At 35.6% G+C, this 24,073-nt stretch overlaps 1 protein-coding gene across 3 annotated transcripts in view; it reads right to left on the bottom strand.

Moving 5' to 3' along the window:
• POLB (DNA polymerase beta) overlaps nucleotides 1–24,073 on the bottom strand; it is a 34,256-nt gene that overhangs the window by 8,343 nt on the left and 1,840 nt on the right. For 2 of the 3 annotated variants that reach the window (XR_006354897.1, XM_043986152.1), the window contains exons 3-11: nucleotides 20,109–20,175; nucleotides 17,241–17,315; nucleotides 16,613–16,671; nucleotides 14,712–14,761; nucleotides 10,196–10,247; nucleotides 6,354–6,408; nucleotides 6,176–6,248; nucleotides 4,665–4,735; nucleotides 3,468–3,554 (exon numbers count right to left, since the gene is read on the bottom strand). Coding sequence is in view for 2 of the 3 variants with exons in the window: in XM_043986152.1 (XP_043842087.1) it covers nucleotides 3,468–3,554; nucleotides 4,665–4,735; nucleotides 6,176–6,248; nucleotides 6,354–6,408; nucleotides 10,196–10,247; nucleotides 14,712–14,761; nucleotides 16,613–16,671; nucleotides 17,241–17,315; nucleotides 20,109–20,175 (589 nt within the window). In the remaining variant the exon portion in view is untranslated. The remainder of the gene's footprint in view (nucleotides 1–3,467; nucleotides 3,555–4,664; nucleotides 4,736–6,175; nucleotides 6,249–6,353; nucleotides 6,409–10,195; nucleotides 10,248–14,711; nucleotides 14,762–16,612; nucleotides 16,672–17,240; nucleotides 17,316–20,108; nucleotides 20,176–24,073) is intronic. The other variant, XM_043986153.1, reaches the window with a different exon arrangement.

Raw genomic sequence — 24,073 nt, 5'->3', positions numbered from 1 at the left:
TTTAATTTTTTTTATAGTGAGGCAATTGGGGTTAAGTGACTTGCCCAGGGTCACACAGCTAGTAAGTGTTAAGTGTCTGAGGCCGGATTTGAACTCAGGTACTCCTGACTCCAGGGCCGGTGCTCTATCCACTGCGCCACCTAGCTGCCCCGTGTGTTTTTTTTTTAAAGTGGCTGAGTGAGCAGTAAAAAGGGGACATATATAGATGTTATATAGATAGACACAGTAATATTTGGCAAGAGGATTGGATATGGGGTGAGTGAGAATGAAGAGTTGAGGGTAGAAGCATGGGTTATTGGGAGATGGTAGTGCCCTCAACAGTACTTGGGAAGAGCAGATTGCCTGGGAGAAAAGATCATGAACTCTGTCTATGTAATATCCAGATTGAGATGTTCAAAAGGCAGTTGATGATGTAGGAATGGAGTTCAGGAAAGAGATCTAGATATGGGAATCATATGTATAGAGATAATTGAGCCCATGGGAATTGATGAAAACACCAACTCAGATACTGTGGAGGGAAGAGAGAAGGTCTAGGAAAAAGATTTGAGGAACACCCAGTTAGTAGGTATGACATGGATGAAGAGTCAGCAAAGGAGAGAGAAGAGAAATCAGACAGATAGGAGAATCAAAAAAGACACTCACAAAAATCTGGAGAGAAAGTATGCAGGAGGAGGAGGAGATGAGCAATAGTGTTAAGTACTGCAGAAAGATCAAGGAGGAGGAAAACTAAGAAAACGACAACAGATTTGGCAAATAAGAGATTACTGGCATAGTATAATGAAAATAATACATAAAATATGTATGTGTACTTTGTACTTTTTTTAGTGGTTTCATAGGTATCATCAACTCATTTGAATCTTATGACAACTTTATCTGCAGTAAGCAGAACAGATATGACCCTAATTTTACAGATGAGAAAACTAATGCCTAGAAAGGGGAAGATAGACAGACACATACATGCATACATACATAGTTAGAATTACAGTCTACTTCTCCTTTCCTACTCTATTGCTTTTTCCTCTATCCTGAAACATACAGCTACTTTCCCTCTTCAAACATGAAGTTAAGCCTTCCTCATCTTTACAAATAAACACTGGCTTTGGTCCTCTAAACAACAGTAACAAACTAGGGTTCCTATGGGTTCCAGGAATGAGAGTTAATAACTATCTACAAAACCCAAGTGCTGGGGCAGCTAGATGGTGCAGTGGATAAAGCACTGGCCCTGGATTCAGGAGTACCTGAGTTCAAATCCGGCCTCAGACACTTAACACTTACTAGCTGTGTGACCCTGGGCAAGTCACTTAACCCCAATTGCCTCACCAAAAAAAAAAAAAAGAACCCCAAGTGCTTCCTATCTTGTGTATCATACAAAGCCTTACAATTTCCTCACATTATACCTGGTCGGAATTACTCTATTTAAAAGTAGCCACTTTCGGGGCGGCTAGGTGGCGCAGTGGATAAAGCACCGGCCCTGGATTCAGGAGGACCTGAGTTCAAAGCCGGCCTCAGACACCTGACACGTACTAGCTGTGTGATCCTGGGCAAGTCACTTAACCCCCATTGCCCCGTAAAAAAAAAAAAATTTAAAAAAAAAGTAGCCACTTTCTCCTTTTTTAAACTGTTTCCTTCTGGAAAACAATTTTGTATGATCAAATGGGATAAAATATATTAAAGCACCTTTAAAATAAGGTACTATATAAACAACAACCATTATTATTATTATATTATTCAGTCAACTGCTACAACCCTAAATACATTTTCTGTGCTGCTGGGCTGTCGTTATGCCATTCAGAGTAAAGTCTATGAAAGTTTAATTGTATAGCACAGCTAACTCATTATTCCTTGAAGGGTTTTTACAAAGGGAGGGATGGTTGTATGTGTGTGATTTCACCCCAAGATGATAAAGTTCTTGCTCTATTTGTTACTGGGCAAATTAATTTAAGAAACAGATGGAATTTAGACCAGAAGCTTTACACTTCCAAATAGAGGCTAGAAGGATATGATTACAAACATTAACAAGTCAAAAAGGAAAAGGATTTTCTAGATTTATGAAGAAGCCTTTCCGTTGGTATTTATGAAGTATCATTTGATAATCTATCTTTAATCCATATGCAGTTTTTTCTTCTTGCATCTTTATCCCCTAAGCCTCTAGGAAGACTGAAGGATTATGAAGATTGATTAGACTTGGTTTCATTGTAAAAGACTCCCATAACAATGTTCTTCCATTTCATGCTTTGTATGTATTCCCTGACTCTTCCCTCACACATCTTCCTGTATGCTTCCTACTCCTTTTTTCCTCATGTTGCTCTAATAAACTAATATTTTTCAGATTAATCTTGATGATGGAAGAGGTCTGCCAGAAATTTCAAATTAAAGATGAATTTTAGGAATGCTACAATTTCACTAGAGTAGGTATTTCTGATGACACAGAAGTTTAACCAACTGTAACTCAGTAGATGGATGTTGAAAGCTGTTGTAGCTAAAAAATTTAATCAACTTGTAGTCAACTCTAGATGAACCTTTGTGAACTTGGCTAGATTTGTTCTTGGACACAAGACATGCAGTCTATTATTAGGTGCACACTGAAAGCTTTTCCAGCTTCATAGAACCTGCCAGAGCCTATGCATCTGCTAATGTAGCTGTCAATAACTTAGGGTCATCTCCACATTATGATGAAGCATGAGAATAAGACTTTAGTAGAAAGTAATGAATTTACTTTAATGGTAAAAATTCTATAGCTAAGTCATCTTAGTAATTTTAAAAACAGCAGTTGCATTAAGAAGCACTGCAGAGGGGCAGCTAGGTGGCACAGTGTATAGAGCACCAGCCCTGGATTCAGGAGGACCTGAGTTAAAATCTGACCTTAGACACTTGACACTTACTAGCTGTGTGACCCTGGGCAAGTCACTTAACCCCAATTGCCTCACCAAAAAAAAAAAAAAAAAAAAAAAAAGAAGCACTGCAGAGTTGCCCTGATTATTTGGTTGTTGTTCAGTCATTTCAGTCACGTCTAGCTCTTTGTGACTCCATTTGGGGTTTTCTTTTCAAGGACACTGGAGTGGTTTGCCATCTCCTCCAGCTCATTTTACATATGAGGAAACTGTGGCAAACAGAGTTAAATGACTTGCCCAGGGTCACACAGCTCATGAGTGTCTGAGGCTGGATTTGAACTGATGAAGATAATCGTCTTTCTGACTCCATTCTGACTCTATCCATTGAGCCACCTAGCTACTCCCCCTTGATTATCCATTTTAACAGTAAAGATCGATCATAAGTGGGACATTTCAAACACATTTCTAAATAAATTTATCTATAATGAACTATAAGCACCAATTTTGTTTTCTTTAATAATAGACTTCAGAAACAACAGGATTGCAACCAATCAGGCTGGTTATTGGGAAAGTTACTGAGAAGTCTCCAAGGCTTTGAAAAAATCTGTTACTCAAAAAAAACCACCAAAACCTCACCATAAACTTTGTGTCCCCCTTTGACAGAGTATCTGTGATGAAGTGTACTTTCTGTAGTTGTTCTACAACTTGATGCAACAGCTTGGGCTATAGGATCAAAATGAGTGAAATAAACAGAAGGAAAAGAAAAGGTTACAAGTTAATGAAGAGGGATTAAAAATCATCTTTCTGAGGATCTACAAAAGAACATCTGGCATTCTTATTTTCTTCATTAAATACCTTTTTCTCCAGCAAAAACTGATATGAATAAATGAAGTATATATTTCTAGAAAAGACAGATGCTCATTAAAAAAATCAAACCAGGAAATATATATAATTCAATAATATTTCTATTTGAATAAATCATAATAAACTAGGTGATGTTTAAAGTGCACATTTCCCAAAACGAATTTAATATATTTGAATTTCTTGTGGAAGTTAATGGCATTTTTCATAGAATCACGTAATTCAGAGTTGGAAGGGATCTCAATACTAGAATCCACTAAAACACCCAGATCTTTTTTTAAATTGCTGTCTAACCAGGTCTTCCTTATCTTGTGAAGTTGATTTACTGAATTCAAAATAAAACTTTACATAAATCCCTTCAATTTAGACCAATGTTCCAGGCTGTCAAGATCATCATGGATCCTATAATTCCAGTGTGTCAGTTATACCCTTCCCCAGGGTTCTGTCACCTGCATTTTCATTAACATCCACTTTGTTTTATTTGTTTTTGTTTTTCGCAGGGCAATGGGGGTTAAGTGACTTGCCCAGGGTCACACAGCTAGTAAGTGTCAAGTGTCTGAGGCCAGATTTGAACTCAGGTCCTCCTGAATCCAGGGCCGGTGCTTTATCCACTGCGCCACCTAGCTGTCCCCATCCACTTTGTTTTAAATGAAAAATCCTCCTTTTTTGAAAAACTAACTATAATATTCAGCACTGAGTGCTGATATAGGAAATCAGTCATAGAAATACTTTTTTTTTAACCAAAACTTACTCCTCTCAAAGTTCAATTGTCCTTTTCATAGCTTGTTGGGGGATAAGATATTATATTTAATTTCCTTAACCTGTCTTCCTTGTCATAGAACTCAGCACAAAAAACTTTTCCCAAATGAGCATCTTGTCATGAATAAGACTAACTCTAACTACTCAAACGCAAACAAACAAAAACAAGCATAAGCACTGTTATGACTAACTAAACTTGATGGATTTATATACCTGTTTAGCTGACTCAGAAGTGAAGCTAGGATGGGTGAGGAGAATATCCATATCTCCACTTGACTCTGCACCTGTGAATATAAATACCAATAAAGCAAATTCTTAATGCAAAGTTATGGAATAAGGTATACATGGAGCCTAGCTGATGACATAGGAAGATCCTATTTTTTTGCTTAGCTTTCCATTTCACTGTTCTTCATATTTGGAGCAATTTAAAAGATTTTAACTGTCTTAACTATTCAGGTAAATACTGATGCTGTCAGCAGAATCTGGGATAAAAACAGTAACTAGTACTAGTTTTATACAAACGTTATTTCAATGTATTATAAAATGCATCTATCATTTAAGCTTCAAAATATAAAATCTTTTTTTTTTTTCATTTTTGTGGGGCAATGAGGGTTGTGACTTGCCCAAGGTCACACAGCTAGTGTCAAGTGTCTGAGGCTGGATTTGAACTCAGGTCCTCCTGAATCCAAGGCCAGTGCTTTATCCACTGAGCCACTTAGCTGCCCCCCAAAATATAAAATCTTAATTGACCGAAACATTCATGTATTTTGGATAAATTAATGTTAACCAAAAACCTTTGTTCAAACCTTATGGTTGGAAAATTTTCATAAATATATGGGTACACTTTCCTGTCCTGGTAAGTAGAGCACTGTGAACATAAGCTTTTTTGGTGACTGAGGATCTTCATCCTAAACATCAATGAATGATCTTTGTCCAGTACTGTAAACAAGGAAGAGATTACATTGAATATGTACTGATTCTAGGACACGTCCTAGATATTGCTTTTTACAATAATTTCTTCCTATCAGTTTGTTTTCTAAGCACTTGATCCTTTTCCTAAAAACACCAAATTGCCTTCATGCCCACCAAATTTAAAACCACTGAGGATTCTGGTCAATGGCTTGCTATAGTATTTTATTTTAAAGTCCACAACTCCAGGGAAAAAGAAAAAGAAGACAGAATTCTTTCCTGACTAATGGGCACCTGACCATATGTCCAGGGTGAGTGCCTAACTGGAAATAGTAAGTAGGTGTATTCACCCAATTCCCCCTACCCCCCAAGTTGTGTACCATGGGAAGAATGGAGATGATTTCTTCTCTCTAATTTTAGTATTTCTAGCCCCTTCTCTCAATTGTTGCTTCTAAGTTTAACTCTAAGAAAAGGAAGCCATGGTATTACTCTTTCTGGTTTCTCTTATACCAGATTCTCATTGCAATTGCTAATAACTCTTCTGATTACCTAACTTCTACTTCTTAGGTAAAAGTGGCTGAATATGGTTAGGTCAGTTTTCTAAGATTATTTTCACAGATTTTATGAAAGCTATTACAGTATCATACTATAACAACAACAAGTTAACTATTCCTTGATTCTAATCAACCAGAAACAACCACACATTTCTTCAAGCCAATAAAACTGGGTTTTAATTACTTTTTTGGGATTTACAATCTTAGCCCTGACAAGGGAAATTCAATTATCATTATATGATAGTACTGGGAATCACTCACCTCGGCGGAAACTTCCACAGACTGTAGCAATGTATTTTGGATCAACTTTCTTAATTTCATTCAATACAATATCCTAAGGAAGAGGGGGAAAAAAGGCAAATCAAAATTCTAAAAATGCTGTTTTACTTTAGTCACTTTTCAATCACACCACCAGAATACACCAAAAGGAATTTCTTACTTGCATTTGTAACATCTCTTCCCTGGGAATTCTCTTCTCAAAGTCTTCAAAATATCTACAACGACAACAAAAAAATTAAAAACAATGAGTTTCAATTGTCCTTAAAATTAAACACTGAAAGTAACTGGCCTTCCATTAAACTTTTCAGAAACCAAATCTTGCATAAAAATTAAGCTTCATTATTAACTAGCTAAGTAATAGCAACTTGTTTCTTACCTTCGATGCCTAAAGATGGAGCCAAAACCTTAAGTGCTATAACAATTCAGAAAAGTTTACCTACACTTAGTGATAAGTAAATATGTTTTGACTCACTTTCTAAGAATGAAAAAAAGAATGAATTCATGTCAGTGAGTTTGTTTACAAATTAAGTTGCTCTCTGCTGGTAATCCACAGTTACAGCTTTTATTTTCCTGAATCTACATACATTTTCCCCTGTATCTACAAGTTTGTTATGTCAACTGGCTTCACAAATACACCAATTAATTAATATCTTTCCTTAGGACAAAAAGGTTCTTTAGAATATTTCAGATTGATTGGATAAAAGCTTGGAAAGTAATGACCTAACAACATTGGTCTCTTCCCAGAAGAAAATCTAGGAAAGGTTAGGTTTAGTTAGAAGGACATCTATCAAAATCATAGATCTATTTAGATATAGAAATGATAGAATATTCTAAAAGTAAGTATTTTATGGTTAGAAAGATTACTCTACAATATGAAGTATTCTTATCCCATAAATGGATAATTTGGGAAAGCTGTTATCACTTTCTAAAAACAGTTCCCACTTTTTATAAAGAGTATAAACCTAAAATTAAGCCTTTCTAAAAGCATATAGAATTTTAAAAAGTAACTAATGCTGATGATAAGTTAATATTTATGCAGTTATTTAACTTTTTGCTTTCTTTACAACGATCTTATAAAGTAGGTAGTATAAAAATTACTTTCCCCATTTTACAGATGAAGAAACTAAGCTTCAGATAGGTGAAATGACTTGATCACATAAATACTGAGTGTCAGGGAGCACAGACTCAAATACAGTTCTCAAAAACCAGTTCCTGGGGCAGCAGTGGCACAGTGGATAGAGCACCGGCCCTGGATTCAGGAGGACCTGAGTTCAAATCCAGCCTCAGACACTTAATAATTACTAGCTGTGTGACCCTGGGCAAGTCACTTAACCCCAACTACCTCACAAAAAACCCCCAAAAAACAAAAAACCAGTTCCCCTTCCACTACATTAGTCTGTTTCACCTACAATGTGATATAGTAGAAATTTATTTCAAATCACAAAACACTTATTAAATGCTGGCCCTATGCAAGGCACTGGAAATACAAAAGCAAAAATAAAACAATCTCTGCCCTCATAGTAGTTACATTTTACTGAAGAGTTAGGAGATCTATATAAACACAAGTACGTTAAAATACTAAGGAGAAGCAGAACACAGACACTGAGAGCAGGGATGCCTTCGTGGAGGGAACAACTGAGACAAAAATTAAAGGGAAAATATGGATTCAGAAGCAGAGCTGATGATTATATTGTGGGAATGAGGAGACTGCTTGAGTAAATGCATGGAGACAAGAGACAGGAATGTCATGTATATGGTACAAACAGCTTGTAGTCAGATTTGAGTGGAATACAGAGTATGTGAAGGAGAGTAATATGGAATTAGTCTGGAAAGGTGTAGGATGGTCTTACAGTCAGGCTAGGGAGTTTGTAATTTACTCTAGAGAACTATGCCTTAGGAAAATTATTTTGGCAAATGTGCAGAGATCAGACTAGAACAAAGGGATCCTGGAAGCAGAATTCAATGAAAAGGCTATCAAAACAGTTCAGATGAGAGGTGCTGGCATCCTGAAGCAGGGTAGTGGCTGTGTAAGTGATGTCTACGAGACAAATACAACAGATATTGCAGAGACAAACCCAGAAGGTCTTGGTAACTGATTATTGGTTAGGAAGAAAAGTAAAAAACTGTGTAAAAAGAGCCAATTGAGGAACAAATGTCTAAGAGACTAGGGTGGTCAAATTTCAAAAGATGAAGAAAGACCAAGGAGAATAAGGACTGAGACAAGGTTATTGGACTTAGGAGAGAAAAAATTATTAGTAACTTTCCAAGACAATAATGGAAAGAGCACTGAAAGGCTTTTAACCTCTCAAAGCCTCTAGAGATGATAAGACTTGCATTATGCACCTCTTAAAGACTGCTTTAAGGAAAGTCTTCTATGTAGTGTGAAAACCTGTATAAATGTGAGCTATAATTTTTTAACACACTTAACTAATTGAGTAACTAGAACTTATTTCCTTCCCATATTGCTATAAAACTTTTCATCTTCATGCCCTGTCACCCAACCAGTATGTGTGTATATATACATAAATACCACACTACAACACATAACATAATACTTTTTAAGGTTTGTTATTTGATTCCCCAAAAGAGAAAAAGACCTATTTGTACAAAAATATTTATAGCAGCTCTTTTTGTGTTGGCTAAGAATTGGAAATCAAAGGAATGCTCATCAATTGGGGAATGGCTAAACAAACGGAGGTATATGATGGTGATGGATTATTGTGCTATAAGAAATGACGAGCTGGATGATTTCAGAAAGGCCTAAAAAGACTTGTATGAACTGATGTATAGTGAAGCAGAACCAAGAGAACGTTGTGTATAAAGACAGCAATATTGTTTGATGAAGAACTGTGGAAGACTTAACTATTCTCAACAATACAATGATCCAAGACAACCCCAAAAAGACTACTGATGAAACATACTATCCACCACCAAAGAAGGAACTGATATTGATGGAACATAGACTGAAGCATGCTATCTTTTACTTTCTTTCATTCAAGTTTTCTTATACAAAATGATTAATATGGTAATATTTTATGTAAGTGTACATGTATAACCTATATCTGATTGCTTACCGCCTCAAGGGAGGAAAAGGGAGAGAATGAGGGATAAAAATTGGAACCCAAAACTATTAATAAAAATGTTTATCACTTAAAAAAAAAAGATTTGTTATTTGTCTGTGGGGGTGGGTACTCCACTGATCTAGACTGCAGCCCCTCCACATTTTTGTAGATGTTTTTATCCAGAATTAATATCCCTGAATAATTCATCATTATGCAGTCAGGTTAATGATAAACCTCTCTAAACCCAGGCTGGTTCTTGGATAACAAACTTATAATCACTGAGACCAAAAGTAAATGTCTTTTCAGTTTGGTAGCACCTATCAAAGAACAGCAGTTGAGAACCAAGGTAATATCAATGCCATGATAAGATATCAGAGAAAGATTCTAGTGAAGAATATTTATTTGAGAGAATATGTATGTATATCTGTATATGTATACATGCATGCACATATGTATATATACATTATATATATCCTAATAAAGTCTTTCTCTAATGAATCAACAAGGCATGGAAGTGACTGTGGGTTCCTGAAGGTTACACAAATGGATTGTAAGCTTTGGCAGATAACTATAGAGCTGGAAAGGCTTCAAGCGTCAATGTGGCAAGAGACTGTCACTCTAGGACCAGTCTAAATTCAGGGAGATTCATCACCAAAAGGTATGAAAAGGTTATAATTTGTGTGGGTAGAAGGAATACTTATACTGGTTTAAATATGAGTCTTTTGAAGTGTATAAGTATATGTTTGAATCCGTTTGTATACGTAGCTAAATCTGTGAAAATACTGGATTGTATCCAACAGGACATAGTAACAATACTGGGCATTTCTGCAATGAAAAATTGTTAAGTTCTACTAACTCTGAAGAGATTTTACTGAAATCACAAAGAGCAACTTTGAAATTAGCCTTCAAATTTCAAGTGTCAAAAAAGATGATGTCTTACCTCAGTCCAATTCGCTGATGATGGTTCAATTTGTTTTCATTTTTCCTAAGATCTATGTAGGAAATAGGAAAAAATTTTAAGAAGTAAAATTTAATACTTTGGAAGAAATTACTCCATTTTAAATAAGAACAACCAAAATATTAGTTCATTGAAATTATCTTTCAAAAGCTTTAAAAAAATTAAATACTTTGATGGGATTAAGAGTCAGACATTTCAAAACCATACTACTTCAAGCTGCTACTCTTATGATTGATTTGAATTAACTACATTCAAGCTTTGTAACAATGTCATAAAATTAGCAAAGTGTTAGGCTAATTCTTCAGGGTAGAATACAGAACAGCATTACATGGAACCTATACTGGAAATTACTTATCTCCTGGTATAAACATCCTGAATGGTCAATTATATATCTTGACAGAACAGATACAGGTTCAATATAACATTCCTTAATTTGGTACCACTGGCTCTGAATTAAATCTGAATAACGATGTAGCAATATTAATATGATCCAAAAGCTACTTGGTAAACCCTTAATCTGAAGGATAAAAGGATGCAAAGAACAATATAACGGAGAAAATTAAGCACCTTCAGATCACCTAAAGCAAATCAATATAACTAACAATCACAGATTCAAGGTAATCACATCATATAGGTGAGTCTTCATAGGTACTATGGTAAAAGAAACTTCTGTATGCACAAAAACTACAAAATAATGACTATATGCAGCAATGAATGACAATAATAACTCAAAAAGGATTTCAGGATTTTCAAAAGTAGTGGAAGGTATGAAGAAAAGGAACAGCCACTGCAGTTTTACTTGGAAAATCCACCCTTCTACACTGGCTTATTGCCTCCTGGCTTCAAACATGCTCAGAGTTCCCCATCTTTAAAAAAAAAAAAGGAAAAGAAAAAAATAAACCTTGCTTGAGTCTTACATGTTGCAATCTCTCTCCTTCCCTCACTGTGAAACTCCATAAATAGATGGTTTATACCCATTTACTTCTTAATTATCTACACCTCCAACCCTGTTTCCTTACCACTCTAGTAAAACTACTCTCTGAAGAATCAATCTGGCTAAAGCAAAACCTTCTTCCCCACTGTTTCTTATTCTCACCTTCTCAGGAATTTGGCAATGTTGACCACATTTCTTTCCAAAATCTCCTCCAACTTTACCTTACATTATTGCCTCTTCCTCTCCCCCCTCTGACCTGCTTTCTTTTTCCTTTTCTGGATCCTTATGAAAACATCTAACTGCAGGTTTCTTTCAAGGTTCTCTGCTCTTTTCTTTATGTTCCCTTCTTCAGGGAGTTCATTCATTCTGACTTTACCTATCACCACAGTACACAACTATGTAACCCTTTGAAGTTTACGAATCACTTTCTTCAGAAAGGACAAGTGATAGTATTCTCATTTTACAGATGAGGAAATAGAGACTTAAAAAGTTAAGTGATTTTCTTATAGCCACAAGTAACAGAATGAATCCCTAGGTCTTCTGAGTCAAAGTCCAGTTATTCTTTCTACTAAACTGTACTAATTTCACCTGTATGTTGGCGATTCCCAAAATTACATTTCCCATCCTGACCTCATCTGTACATGAAATCTAGTATTTTTAAATGACCATAATGGTCATCTCTACTTGGATATCCTCAGGCACCTCATTTAAGAGGTTTCATACAAAGTTTGTTACCTTTCTCTTTCAAAACTATTCCCCTTTTCAACTTTCTTATTTCTGTCCATGAGTTATACATTCTTCTATTCACTCAAGCCAAATGCCTTGGTGCCAACTTTGACTCTTTCTTTCCTTGGCCAACTACATTCAATCTTTCACTAAATCATGTCATTGCTTTCATTAAAATGCCTCTTGGAATAGTTTTTCCTCTCCTATTCCCATCAGTTCTTCCTTAAACTTCACAACATTTATTTTCTCCCTCAACAAAAAGAAAAAGAAATACCAAATTCTTATAATATAAAAAGAACAAAATAAATTCCCACATTGACTATGTCTAACAATGTCTGTTATTTTGCATATTGAATCCTTTACCTTTTTATAAGAAAGTGGGTAGCATACTTCCTTATGAGTCCACTACATTTGTGGTTGGTTATGGTCAGCTTTGCCAATCTAATTAAGGTGAGGTAGAATCTCTGGACTTGCTTTACTCTGCATTTCTAATTACTCTTTTGGCTACAGATAGCTTTCATTTCTTCTCTTGAAAACTGCCTGTTCATATTCTTTGACTATTTATTAACTGGGGATCCATTACCACTACTATCTCCCTTGCCCAAGTTTCTCTCATTTTCCTCTAGATTATGATAACCTTAAGTATAGTTCTCTGTCTTGTCTTTTCCCTCTCCAAAACACCAATTGTATCTCTGGTCAGATTAATATTCCTAAAATACCACTTTCATCATGCTACTTTACTGCTCTAGAATCTATGTTGTTCAGTCATGTCCCCAATTTTCTTGGGGATTTTCTTGACAAAGATACTGGAGTGGTTTTGCTGGAGAAGGAAACTTCTCTATTGTATTAAGACAAATAGAGGTTAAGTGACTCGCCCAGGGTCACACAGCTCTTCTTGACTCTAGCACTCTATCCACTGAAATGCCTAGCTGCCTCCAAGGCAAACAGAGGTCAAGTGATTTGCCTAGGGTCATAGAGGTAGTGTCTGAGGCCAGGTTTGAACTCAGGTCCTGCTAACTGCAGGCCCAGCATTCTATCCACTGAGTTATCTAGCTGCCTCTCTAAAACGTATAATGGTTTCTAAATCATCAAATCCAAAGCTAGTATTCAGAGTTCTCAGTAATCTGGCCTTACCCTTTCTAATCTTAATTCATAAAATTCCCCAATACAAACTGTAGTCTTACCTTCATACCTTTGTTCGTGCTGTTCCCATATTAAAACACCCTCTCTACACTTCTATATATCTAAATTTTATTATTTTTTTAAAAAAGACTTATCCCAAAAAAAAAAAAAAAAAAAAAGACTTATCCCTTTTCCTGGAAAACTAGCCGAAAAGCTTTGCTCTCCTCTTCTAAGTGTTTATAGCACTGAATTTCTATAATCAGTTCTATATAGTTTAGCTATTAACTATAATATTGTTTTCTAAATCTTTCACGTGTTTTAATCTTTCTTCTTCAGTACGATACTTTTTAGGGCTTTGATAAATTTTCATACCTATTTTATTTTTTTAATGTCTCCTATTATTTCCTTTTCTTTTTTGGCAAATATCTTCTTTTTTTCCAATTACATCTATTTTCTTTTTTATATCCCCTAGTGGGCACTCAATCAGTATTTGAATAGTTAAAAATGAAAACATGGACATAAACAGTTGTTACATTCCAGATCAGTGAATTGAAAGGTGTTCTAGAATATAATTGTGCATCCTTGTCCAAGGCAAATCATACCCTTGAAAAGTATGAATAGATGCATTTGTTGGGTTTCTACATGAGATGTTAAAAAAAAAAACTTTACAAATTACTTGATTTAGGGTCTGGTTTCTAAATTAATTCTTCTGCTATAAACAAACCTGGCATTGCTCCTAAAGAAACAGCAAGTTCACCATAACTATACCTTTAATAGAACCTTTTTCCACATACAAATCTTTTTTTTTTTTTTGGCAGGGCAACGAGGGTTAAGTGACTTGCCCAGGGTCACACAGCTAGTGTCAAGTGTCCGGGACTGGATTTGAACTCAGGTCCTCCTGAATCCAAGGCCAGTGCTTTATCCACTGTGCCACCTAGTTGCCCTCCACATACAAATCTTAACTCTATAATAACTTGCAAAGGCCTAGTAATCCTGAAAATATTATACAAAGAAAAAGGGCAACTTAGAGCCTTAAAAACTAATAAAAAAATACTATAAAATTTCCCATTTTCTTTATTAAAGGAAAAAGAAGCAATTTTTTTCCAGTCTTAAACTTAGGAAATATATGAATAGAACTATAATGGCTAGTAAGTTTTACTGCCAAATTAGTTTCTTTCCTGTGAGTTATAAGCTTACATATATCTAAGTACGTATGAATACTACACCTTAGGTCTTGGTAGAGCTATAGCTATAGTCTATCATCTGTGCATACAAGTGATAATTTTTTCAGGTTCCATGGAATACCAATGGCCTTTCCTAAGACTAAATTTAGCTTATTGCTCTGATCAAGACAATGATCCAGGGCAATTCCAGAGGACCCATGACAAAAAAAGCTATCTACTTCCAGAGAGAACTTATGAACTCCGAATGCAGACTAAAGCATATTTTTCTAACTTTACTTTGTTTTATTTTGTTTTTTCTTTTGCAACATGGCTAATGTGAAAATATGGTTTACATGACTTCACATACATAACTGTTATCAAAATGTTTGTATTCTCAAGGAAGAGAGAGGGAAAGGGAGGGAGAATATCTGGAACCCAAAATTTTTTAAAAGATTGTTACAATTTTCTTACATGTAATTGGGAAATATTTAATGAAATAAAAATAATTTTTAAAACTTTAGCTTACAAATGATGACTAAAAGTTTACGCTTACCATCCAATGTTTTAATTCCTTCATCTACAAGTTTCCTTGCAGCAGATGGACTGTGAAGAAAGGAAACCATCAACTACATATGAAAAGCGAAAACTTTATTACCTTAAAATAGGATGCGATATGGCTATGTGTCCTCACAAACAACCTAAGAGTTGATATTTAAGCTAAAGAGTGTTACTACAATAATTTATCATTTACTCTACTAACTTTGATCATATTTAACACAGTCATGAACCTGAAATTGAAAAAGGTGTATGTTGGACCAGTTTTCACAAAGTCTATGCTCCTTACTCCAAAGGATAATTATGGAGGTGCCAGCAGGCCCCTATCCTGTATCAGAACAAGAGAGCATAAACAGCTCATCTAAAGAAGTGACAGCTGATAGCAAGAGTAAGAAATTCAGTTCAATTCAACAAGTATGCATTAAGCATCTTCTATGTGCAGGGCATACTACCAGGAATTGGGGATATGAAAATGAAACAGTCCCTGCCCTTATGGAGCTCATCCCTGGGGGGGGGGATACAATATCTATGCAGGTAAATATAATACAAAGTAAGGAGAGAAGGGGCAAGGAAATTCTAGAGAGAAATTTGGGGAAGGAGAGCTCACTAAATGTCAGGGGGTTGGAAGAGGATCAGGGAAGGCTTAACAGGAGTGCCACCCACGTGAAGCTTTGACGGAAGATAAGTACTCTGAAAGGCACAAATAAAAAGGGAGTATATTTCAGGTATATGGAATATTGGTGTGAATAAAGCCAGAAGATGGAATTCTGAATTGAGGGAATAGCTAGTAGTCCAGTTTGGTTGGAATAGAGAGTGAGTAAAGAGGAATAATGGGAAATAATAAAGTAGACACAAGAATTATAAATGTATAATAATCTGGGGTCATTTACTGAGGAGAAAGACAGCATTTTACACTTTAATAGTCCTTAAGGGCGCCATCACTATATTCTACAATAACTCAAATTCACAATGGCAAGGCAATGGTAATTACAAAAAGCACTAAAATAGATTCTAATTCCAGTTCACTAATTATGTAACCATGTGCTGTATCTTTATGATTTTTTTCCCCTCATCTATAAATTGACAGGATTGAACTAGCTAAGTTTTAACTTTTTTTTTCATCATGGACTCCTTTGGCAATCTAGTGAAGCCTACAGACCTCTTCTCAGAAAAAAAATTTTAAATGCATAAAAGAAAATGGGAAAACATATGATAAATGATAAAACAAAGGGAACCAATGATACTGAAAACAGTTATCAAAACACCAGAAAAATCCCAAAACAAAACAAAAAAACCAAGTTCACAGACTCCAAATTAAGACCCCTTGATGTAGATGGTCATAAAATCCTAGATTTAGAACTGGAAGGGAATGTAGAAGCCATCCAGTTCTGTTCATTATAAACTCATTTAAAATATGAGGAAATTGAGGATCAGAGAAATTAAGTGACTTTCCCAAGGTCACACAACTAGTAAAAAGCAAAGCTGGGTTTGAACCCAGGCCTCATAATTCTTCCATCCAGTGTTTTTTCCAATCTCCTACAGTGCCACTTTCTAGAACATGATGTAGCTCTAAGCACAATGTCATCATCAAGACAAGGTTAATATACTCAGTTTATGTACAGCAAGTGTACACTAGTGAAGACTGGTGAGCACATATTTTAGTAAGATGTCTATTAGTTAAGTTTTGTCTTTTGAAATCTCAAAGAATATTTCATTCTGTAAAGATAAAAAGGGCATTCCTATATTAATATTTCATTGCTACATTAATATTTCATTGCTACATTTTACTTTGCTCAGTGCCAAAAAGGCCTACTTCGATACAAAATTAAAAGACTCTGTAAAGTTACATATACTAAGCAAAACAAACTATCATAGTATAATTTTAAATGTATTTCTTACCCAATACCACTAACTCGTGTCAGGAAATTGATGGATGAACTTGTATCATCCTGCCTAATCTTCAAAAAAAGAAAAACAAAGGCACATGTGAATCTACATTGCCTTTATAACTAATATGATTTCAATTAAGTCATCATTCAGTCAACAGATATGCATGGTCATTTCAGGTGATATTTTCAGAACTGTAGAAAGTATAATGAGCAACAGGGAACTCCTGAAGATTTCCCATCTCCAATTTATCCCACTCTATACATAAAGAATCAGAAGAGACAAAGCTACTGATTATTGTAAGGATAAAATAAAGTTGCAAAGCTATTTGAGATAAATACAGTTCTTCACTTAGCTAGTTCTTATATTCTCTCCTCTGGAATAGCAATGAGAATATGGAACCCATTTGTTCATAGCAGCTGAAGCCATCTCTTAAAATGGTGAGTAAAAAATTAATGTTTTATTAGAATCATAAACATTTTTTAAAGTATAACATTCTTAATGGATTCCATTATCAGTAATATCTCTTTCCTTTAGTAATCTTATTAATATTTTATGAGACATTACTAATTCTGAATACATCATAAAAGTGTAAAAAAAAGTATAATAAAGTAAGCAAAAAAAAAAAATGAGGATTTACCTTTTCCAGTTTACGTAATTTTCCAGTAGTTAAAAACTCATCAATCTTCTCAGCAATTTTTGCTCCTACTCCATCCTAAATTCGAAATAAAGATTAATTAACAAGCATTTATCAAGCACTTACTACATGCTAAGCAGTGCACATATAAATAAAAAATGAAACCTTTGGAGTCTATTACATTAATTAAAAGTAAAAATAAAAAGCAAAAAAATAAGCCGCCACCTGGAAAGTCTTGAAATAAGGGATAGGTATAACTCTACCCCGATTAAAAACATCTCCTCCAAGGGTTAGAATATCTAAATATGCATCAAAACACATAACTGTGAAAATGAAGTAAATCACCCTCTTGAACTAAATTTTTTGGGGGGTGAGGGGGGAGGAATAAGGGTTAAATAACTTGCCCAGGGTCACACAGCTAAGAAGGTGTCAAGTGTCTGAGGCTGGATTTGAACTCAGGTCCTCCTGAATCCAGGGCCAGTGCTTTATCCACTGCGCCACCTAGCTGCCCCTCTTGAATTAAATATTAAATCAATTTCTCAAGCTCATTGTAGGTAAGTCCAAGTTCCTATTAAAAAATAAATAAATAAAGGCTGAAAGTAAAAAGGTATTAGGGAAAAGTTCAAGGCCTCTGACTTTCTGTAGCAGGGTACAGATTCCTTCCCCTCTTAAAACTAAAAATATACTCATCTCATGTTTGACATCAGCCATTCCACAGATGACAAGTGGAAGAAGGACATGAATAGTCAATTTTCGAAAGAAATGACAAGTGTCAACACAAAAAAACATCCCAAATCTCTAAGAGCAAGAGGAAAGCAAACTTTCTAGATTCTGAGATTTTGTCCCTCAGCTATTACATTGGCAAAGGTAACAAAGATGAAAATGATGAATACTGAAGGGGCTTTAAGAAAAAAAGCACACCAATGCACTGCTGGCGATGTGAATTGGTCCACCATTATGGAAAACAATTTGGAACTGTAACGATTGGAATGACGCCACCTGCTGGAGACTTACTGTAGAAGAGTTCCGCCTATGAAGCGAAGGTCTTTGAGGGCAAGACCAGGAGTCTTTTCTTTGGCGTCAGGAAGTGACACGGGCTATGGGAGGAGGAAGGAAGAGACTGGCGCTCACTCTCACTCTCTTTCCTGGGGATGCTGGTAGAGAAGGGAGCTAGAAATGCACTCTCCCTTTAATAGATAGATGAATGTAGGCCTTTCTCTCTCTTTACCAAATTCTTATTCTCCTTAATAAATGCTTAAAAATCTAACTCTTGCTAAAGCTTATAATTTATTGGCGACCACTCATTAGATATTTCAGACAGTTTAGCTAGAATTTTAGCCCTTAACAGAACTAAACCATATATACTCCTCTGACCCAGTGAAACCACTATGGGAATTAAACCACAAGGAGGTCAAAGACAGAGAAAAGTTCCATGAACACAGTATTGATGGAGTATCAAATTACTAGAAACAAAAGTGTTATAAAAATTAAATGTAATAACAGTGTGTTTTGCAAAATGATGTGAGGAATTCAGAGGAACTAGGAAGATTTGTATAAACTGATATAGAGTGAAATAATACATTGAAGGCCATCAGAATTCTTTGACATCAGAGGATTAGATGGTAAAACATACTTCCCTCTTCTTGACAATGATGGACTACATGTGTAAAATGAGGCATACTTTGTTAGGCATGCCAATGTACTAAAATGATTATTGAATTAGAGCTGGAAAGGACCTCAGAGGCTACCTAGTTGAAAACCCTCATTACTGATGAAGAAACTGAGACCTCCAGTGGTTAAGTGACTTGTTCAAGGTAATAAGTGTAAGAGCCAGGTTTCTGAGGTCTTCTGACACCAAAATCTGTAACCCTTCCTACTGTGCCATGCTGCTTATTCTGACTAGGGAAAAGGATATTGGGGACAACCCATTTTTATACTTAGAAGTTTAAAATCTTCACTAAGGAGAGAATAAAGTGATTTGCTTTGCTTAATTCTACTTTGTGAGGATGAAGTATCCTATGCTGGGAGGGGGTCACTGGGAAGTGAATGATATAAAAGAAGCATGAATAAAACATCAATTAAATAAATAGAGCAATGTTCAAAGGCAAAATGTTTTCCATTCTAACATTAGGAGCTATGAATGAAAATCAGTCATGCTTTAAAAAAAATATAAAGTTTTCTAAACATGTGAGTGCTCTCAATACACTTATATAACAGTAAACTGCTCACAGACTCTCAAAACAATAACGAAAGGGAAACTGGTTTGTAGTTGAGATTGGATGTTTAAACTGTGGATCAACAGGTATGTGAAGGTAGTGCAAACAGTAGTGATAAGTTTAGCTGACATTTACATAGCACTTTAAGGTTTGCAAAATGCTTTACATTAAATTATCTCCTTTGAGCCTCACAACAACTATGTATCATAGGCACTACAAGTATTATTATTTTCATTTTAGTAACATGAACAAAGACTCAGGAACTTAAGTTCCTTTTCTCATGGTGGCATAGCTGGTAAATGTCAGAAGTAGGATTTGAAACAGTCTTTTTTACTTGATGCCCAGTATTCTATGCACTATGCTAGAGGGCCACTATTTATATGATCCGGGAGCTAAGAATGTTTTTTACAATAAAAAAAAAATTACTGTTTTAAAAAATGTTAAAACCATTCTTAACTCTTTGGCCATACAAAAACAGGTGCCTGCTGGGTTGCTGACCCCTGTACTATACTACTTATCTATTCCATAGGAGATTTTTGGAAAGCATTTTAGCATTTTTAGTTTAAAAAGAAAAAGACTTTTAAAATTAATCTTTAAGACCTGGATATGATGTGAATCAGGATGCTTCTTTATTTTAATTGGTTATAAGTCTTACCAGTTTCTTTGCTTCTGCTCCACTCTTTATTTTGCTTGGGTACTTGGCTATCACAGAGGCTGCTTTTCTTTAAAAAAAAAACAAAAAACACAAACACAAAGTCAAATTTCAAGATTTTCTATTAGGGACCTAAGATAACATCCACACCCCAATTTCTACCCAAATAACATCATTTCTTTCTTGAACTTTTACGACTCTCAGATGTAATGCACCAACCCATTTACTGAACCTCCACTGCTATGTCTATCTGTGTAAGTACCATGTGCACCTTCATATTTGGAGATGACACTGCTATAAGCCTTACTCTATGAATTTGGTTATAAAGATTAACATAGGGGCAGCTAGGTGGCGCAGTGGATAGAGCACCGGCCCTGGAGTCAGGAGTACCTGAGTTCAAATCTGGCCTCAGACACTTAACACTTACTAGCTGTGTGACCCTGGGCAAGTCACTTAACCCCAATTGCCTCACTTAAAAAAAAAAAAGATTAACATAACACAAGCAGTGTTTTTTAAAAATGTATTCTAAGTTTAGTTACCATTAATGAAAACATTCACCAAAAAATAAAAACACCATTTACAATTTTTAAAAACTACATATTAATTTTAAAGAGTACCAAAAAGTGTGGTCTATTTTCTATTGACTTTTAAACTCTATGTATAGTTTTATTTTCTCTTTTTTTAACCTAATTGTAGACAATCTAGATATTACTCTGATTTAATTTTTTCCATTTTATATTACTTCAAATAAGTTGTCCCTTTATTTCTTTATATTTGTCATTTCCATTTTTGTTTTTTGGTCTGGACCTATAATTTCATTGGTATAGGGAACTCCTATAAGGAAACTCCCTCCATCTCAGCACCTGTTTGGAAACTAGCTTAGTGAACTGTCTGCTCATTGGGAGGTTAAATGACTTGCATGGTCGCAGAGTATATGCCAGAGGCAGTACTTCTGACCCCAGGTTCTCTTACCTCTAAGACCAGCTCTCTATCCATTAATTCCTTGTCATTTCTTATAGTACAATAATATCCTATTACATTCACAGACCCAAATTTGTTTAACCATTCCTCACCTTTGGGGCACGTGGATTCTTTCAAGTGGTTTTTTCAGCAGCAGTTTCTTTTCCTCAGGCTGAGGAAGGTATGAACTTCACATGATGTCTTTTCCATCTTTCTCATTCTTATAGCCACCAACTTTGTTCAGGTCCTTACCATATTTTTGTCTAGGCTAATGCAACACTTGGTTACCCCACTAGTCTCTCTTCCCCCTTCCAATCCTATATACAGCTGTAATCTTCCTAATGCACAGATCAGATCATATTACGTCACTGCTCAAAACCTTTGAATGACTTTCCACTGTTGGGTTTTATGAGATTTGCTCTATGATGCCTCTCAGTATTAAATCAATGGTCCTATTCATATTAAATACTTAGCCTAGTATTCCAAGCCCTCAACTATCCGGCACCAACCTACTATTTCAGCCTTACCTCACACCCTTCCTCATTACAGATGGAATATTCCAGCCAAATTCACTATCATCTAAAAAACCCTCCAAAACCAAAACACCCAGGTTTTCCTACCCTGGAGTCTTTGTATGCATTGTTCACTACCCCTGGCCACTCCCTTTTGGTGATAACCTACTCATCTTTCTAGAACCAGATGAAATGTTACCTGCTTCAAGAAGCCTTCCCTAATTCCCTAACCTCCTAAGATGAAAGTAGTTTCTCATGTACTCTTACAATATTTTAACTTCCCATAGTCTATAAGGGAGGTCCATGTTGGAGGTAGGTGTAAAATATCTATGGTCTCCAATGGAACCTACACAATGTCAAGGGATCTAAAGAAAGCACATTAGGTGATCCCTCTGTGGAAGATTTGCAGAACATGCACAAGATACTTTCAATCTGCATAAATATTGCGATCTGCACTGCTTATGGAAGTATCTATACATCAATGAGATCGAAGATCCACTATATCAAGATCATTTTATATTTATCATTGTACATGAATTCCTATCCTAACTAAACGCTAAGCTCTCAAGGGCCAGGAAAAAGACCACATATATCTTTTTTCTCTCTCCTAAGTCTTAGCATGGTACAATGCATATTATAAATACTTAATGTATATTTAACAAATTGTTTGTGAAATAGCCAATCTATAGGACTTTATTTACAGGTCTATCTTTTCAAATGAAATTTCTCTCCCACATTTTGACTACTCCATTACAAGATAATCTATCAACTATGGCTTCCTCAATAGTTTAACAACTATTTACCATTTATTTTGAACTTACACTTCAAAATACTTTTATACTATTTCTTCACTTCGGCTTACTTATTTGCCTCATTTTAGTTCATCTCAAAGTAGTCGCTTGTGGTTCTTTGCTGCCCCCCACATTATGTACTTGGGTCAGCAAACTATGGGGGCCCAAGCTAAGAATGGTTTTTACATTTTAAAATAAAGTTTTATTGTATTTTAAAATGTAAAAACCATTCTCAGCTAGCTGGTCAGACAATTTCAGCCATATAGTTGTGGTTCCTAATATGTATAGGTCATGGACACTGGAGGGTTTTGGAATTTTTGCAAGGAGTTCAAGACACCATAAATAAGCAAATATATCTTCTGCAGACTGAATAATTAATAAGTCTTAAAAGTAGAGATTTCAAATTTTCAAATATATTTAGACATTATTGTGACTAATAAAATGCAAAATCATTTTAAAGTATTACTGAATTTATAGCAGCATTTTGTCATTTTGTATTTTCTCGATCCATGGATATACCAGTAGTACAACTACTACCATGAAGAGAGTCCTCTGAATTTGACAAGAAAAAGGGGTCCTTATACTCCAAAATTTGAGAACTATTCTATACTCATCCAGTTCAGTGAACACATTGGGTAGCAGACTAGACACACTCTAAAATTTCACTGCTGGTAATGTAATCTTGTCATTTAATAGTAGTAACTCTGAATTTTAAGTGATGACAAAATTGCTCAAAAACTATATGCACTGTCAACCGTAAGACTCAGTGCTTTTAACAGAGCCTTACTGTTATTCTGCCATACAAAACCCCCTTAGACTTCTTGATTGTACTTTAATTTCTCTAACAGGACATCACTGATAATGTTCTGCTATGTGTGAAAATTCAGTGATATTTTTTCATTCTGTATTGCTAATGAAAAGTTTTGGCTGCATACGTGATTTTAGCGGCAGAGGCTGTAGTATATCAACACTGCCCTTAGATGTTGGGCAGCTGGATGGTGCAGAGGATAGAGCACTGGCCCTGAAGTTGGGAGGACCTGAGTTCAAATCTCACCTCAGACACTTACTAGCTGTGTAACCCTGGGCAAGTCACTTAACCCAATTGCTGTAAACATCTGGGGTCATCTCCAGTCCTCTTGGTATACATAACTTGCCAATGGACTCAGATGGCTCTGAAGGACAGAGTAAGGTTGGTGACCTTGCACAGCACTCCCTCACTTAAATCCAATTCACTACAAGTCATGACATTACCCCTATGTCGTGGTCCTCTTTGAGAATGAAGGAACAAAAAACCCAATCAAGTCCTTAGATGTATAATTAAGACATAAATAAGCCAGGCAGCTGGGTGGTGCAGTGGAGAATGCTGGGCCCACAGAGTCAGAAGACTCATCTTCCTGACACTAGCTGTGTGACCCTGGACAAGTCACTTAATCCTGTCTCCCTCAGTTTCCTCACCTATAAAATGAGCTGGAGAAAGAAGTAGCAAACCACTCTAGTATCTTTGCCAAGAAAATCCCAAATGGGGTCACAAATTGTAGCACAGAAACGAAACAACTGAATAACAGGAAGCTCTAGGAGTAATTCTTGAAAAGTTTAAGTGATTCTTACATAGTTCTGAATTTCCCACATTATCTGAAAACAGTCTTATGTCAGCTTCTAGGCCCTTTGTTGTATCCTTTAGTATCATTATATCATGTTAGAACTG

The sequence above is a fragment of the Dromiciops gliroides genome, chromosome 2 (assembly GCF_019393635.1).
Source record: "Dromiciops gliroides isolate mDroGli1 chromosome 2, mDroGli1.pri, whole genome shotgun sequence".
Taxonomy (NCBI): domain Eukaryota; kingdom Metazoa; phylum Chordata; class Mammalia; order Microbiotheria; family Microbiotheriidae; genus Dromiciops; species Dromiciops gliroides.
This window is presented reverse-complemented; position numbering and strand designations above follow the sequence as displayed.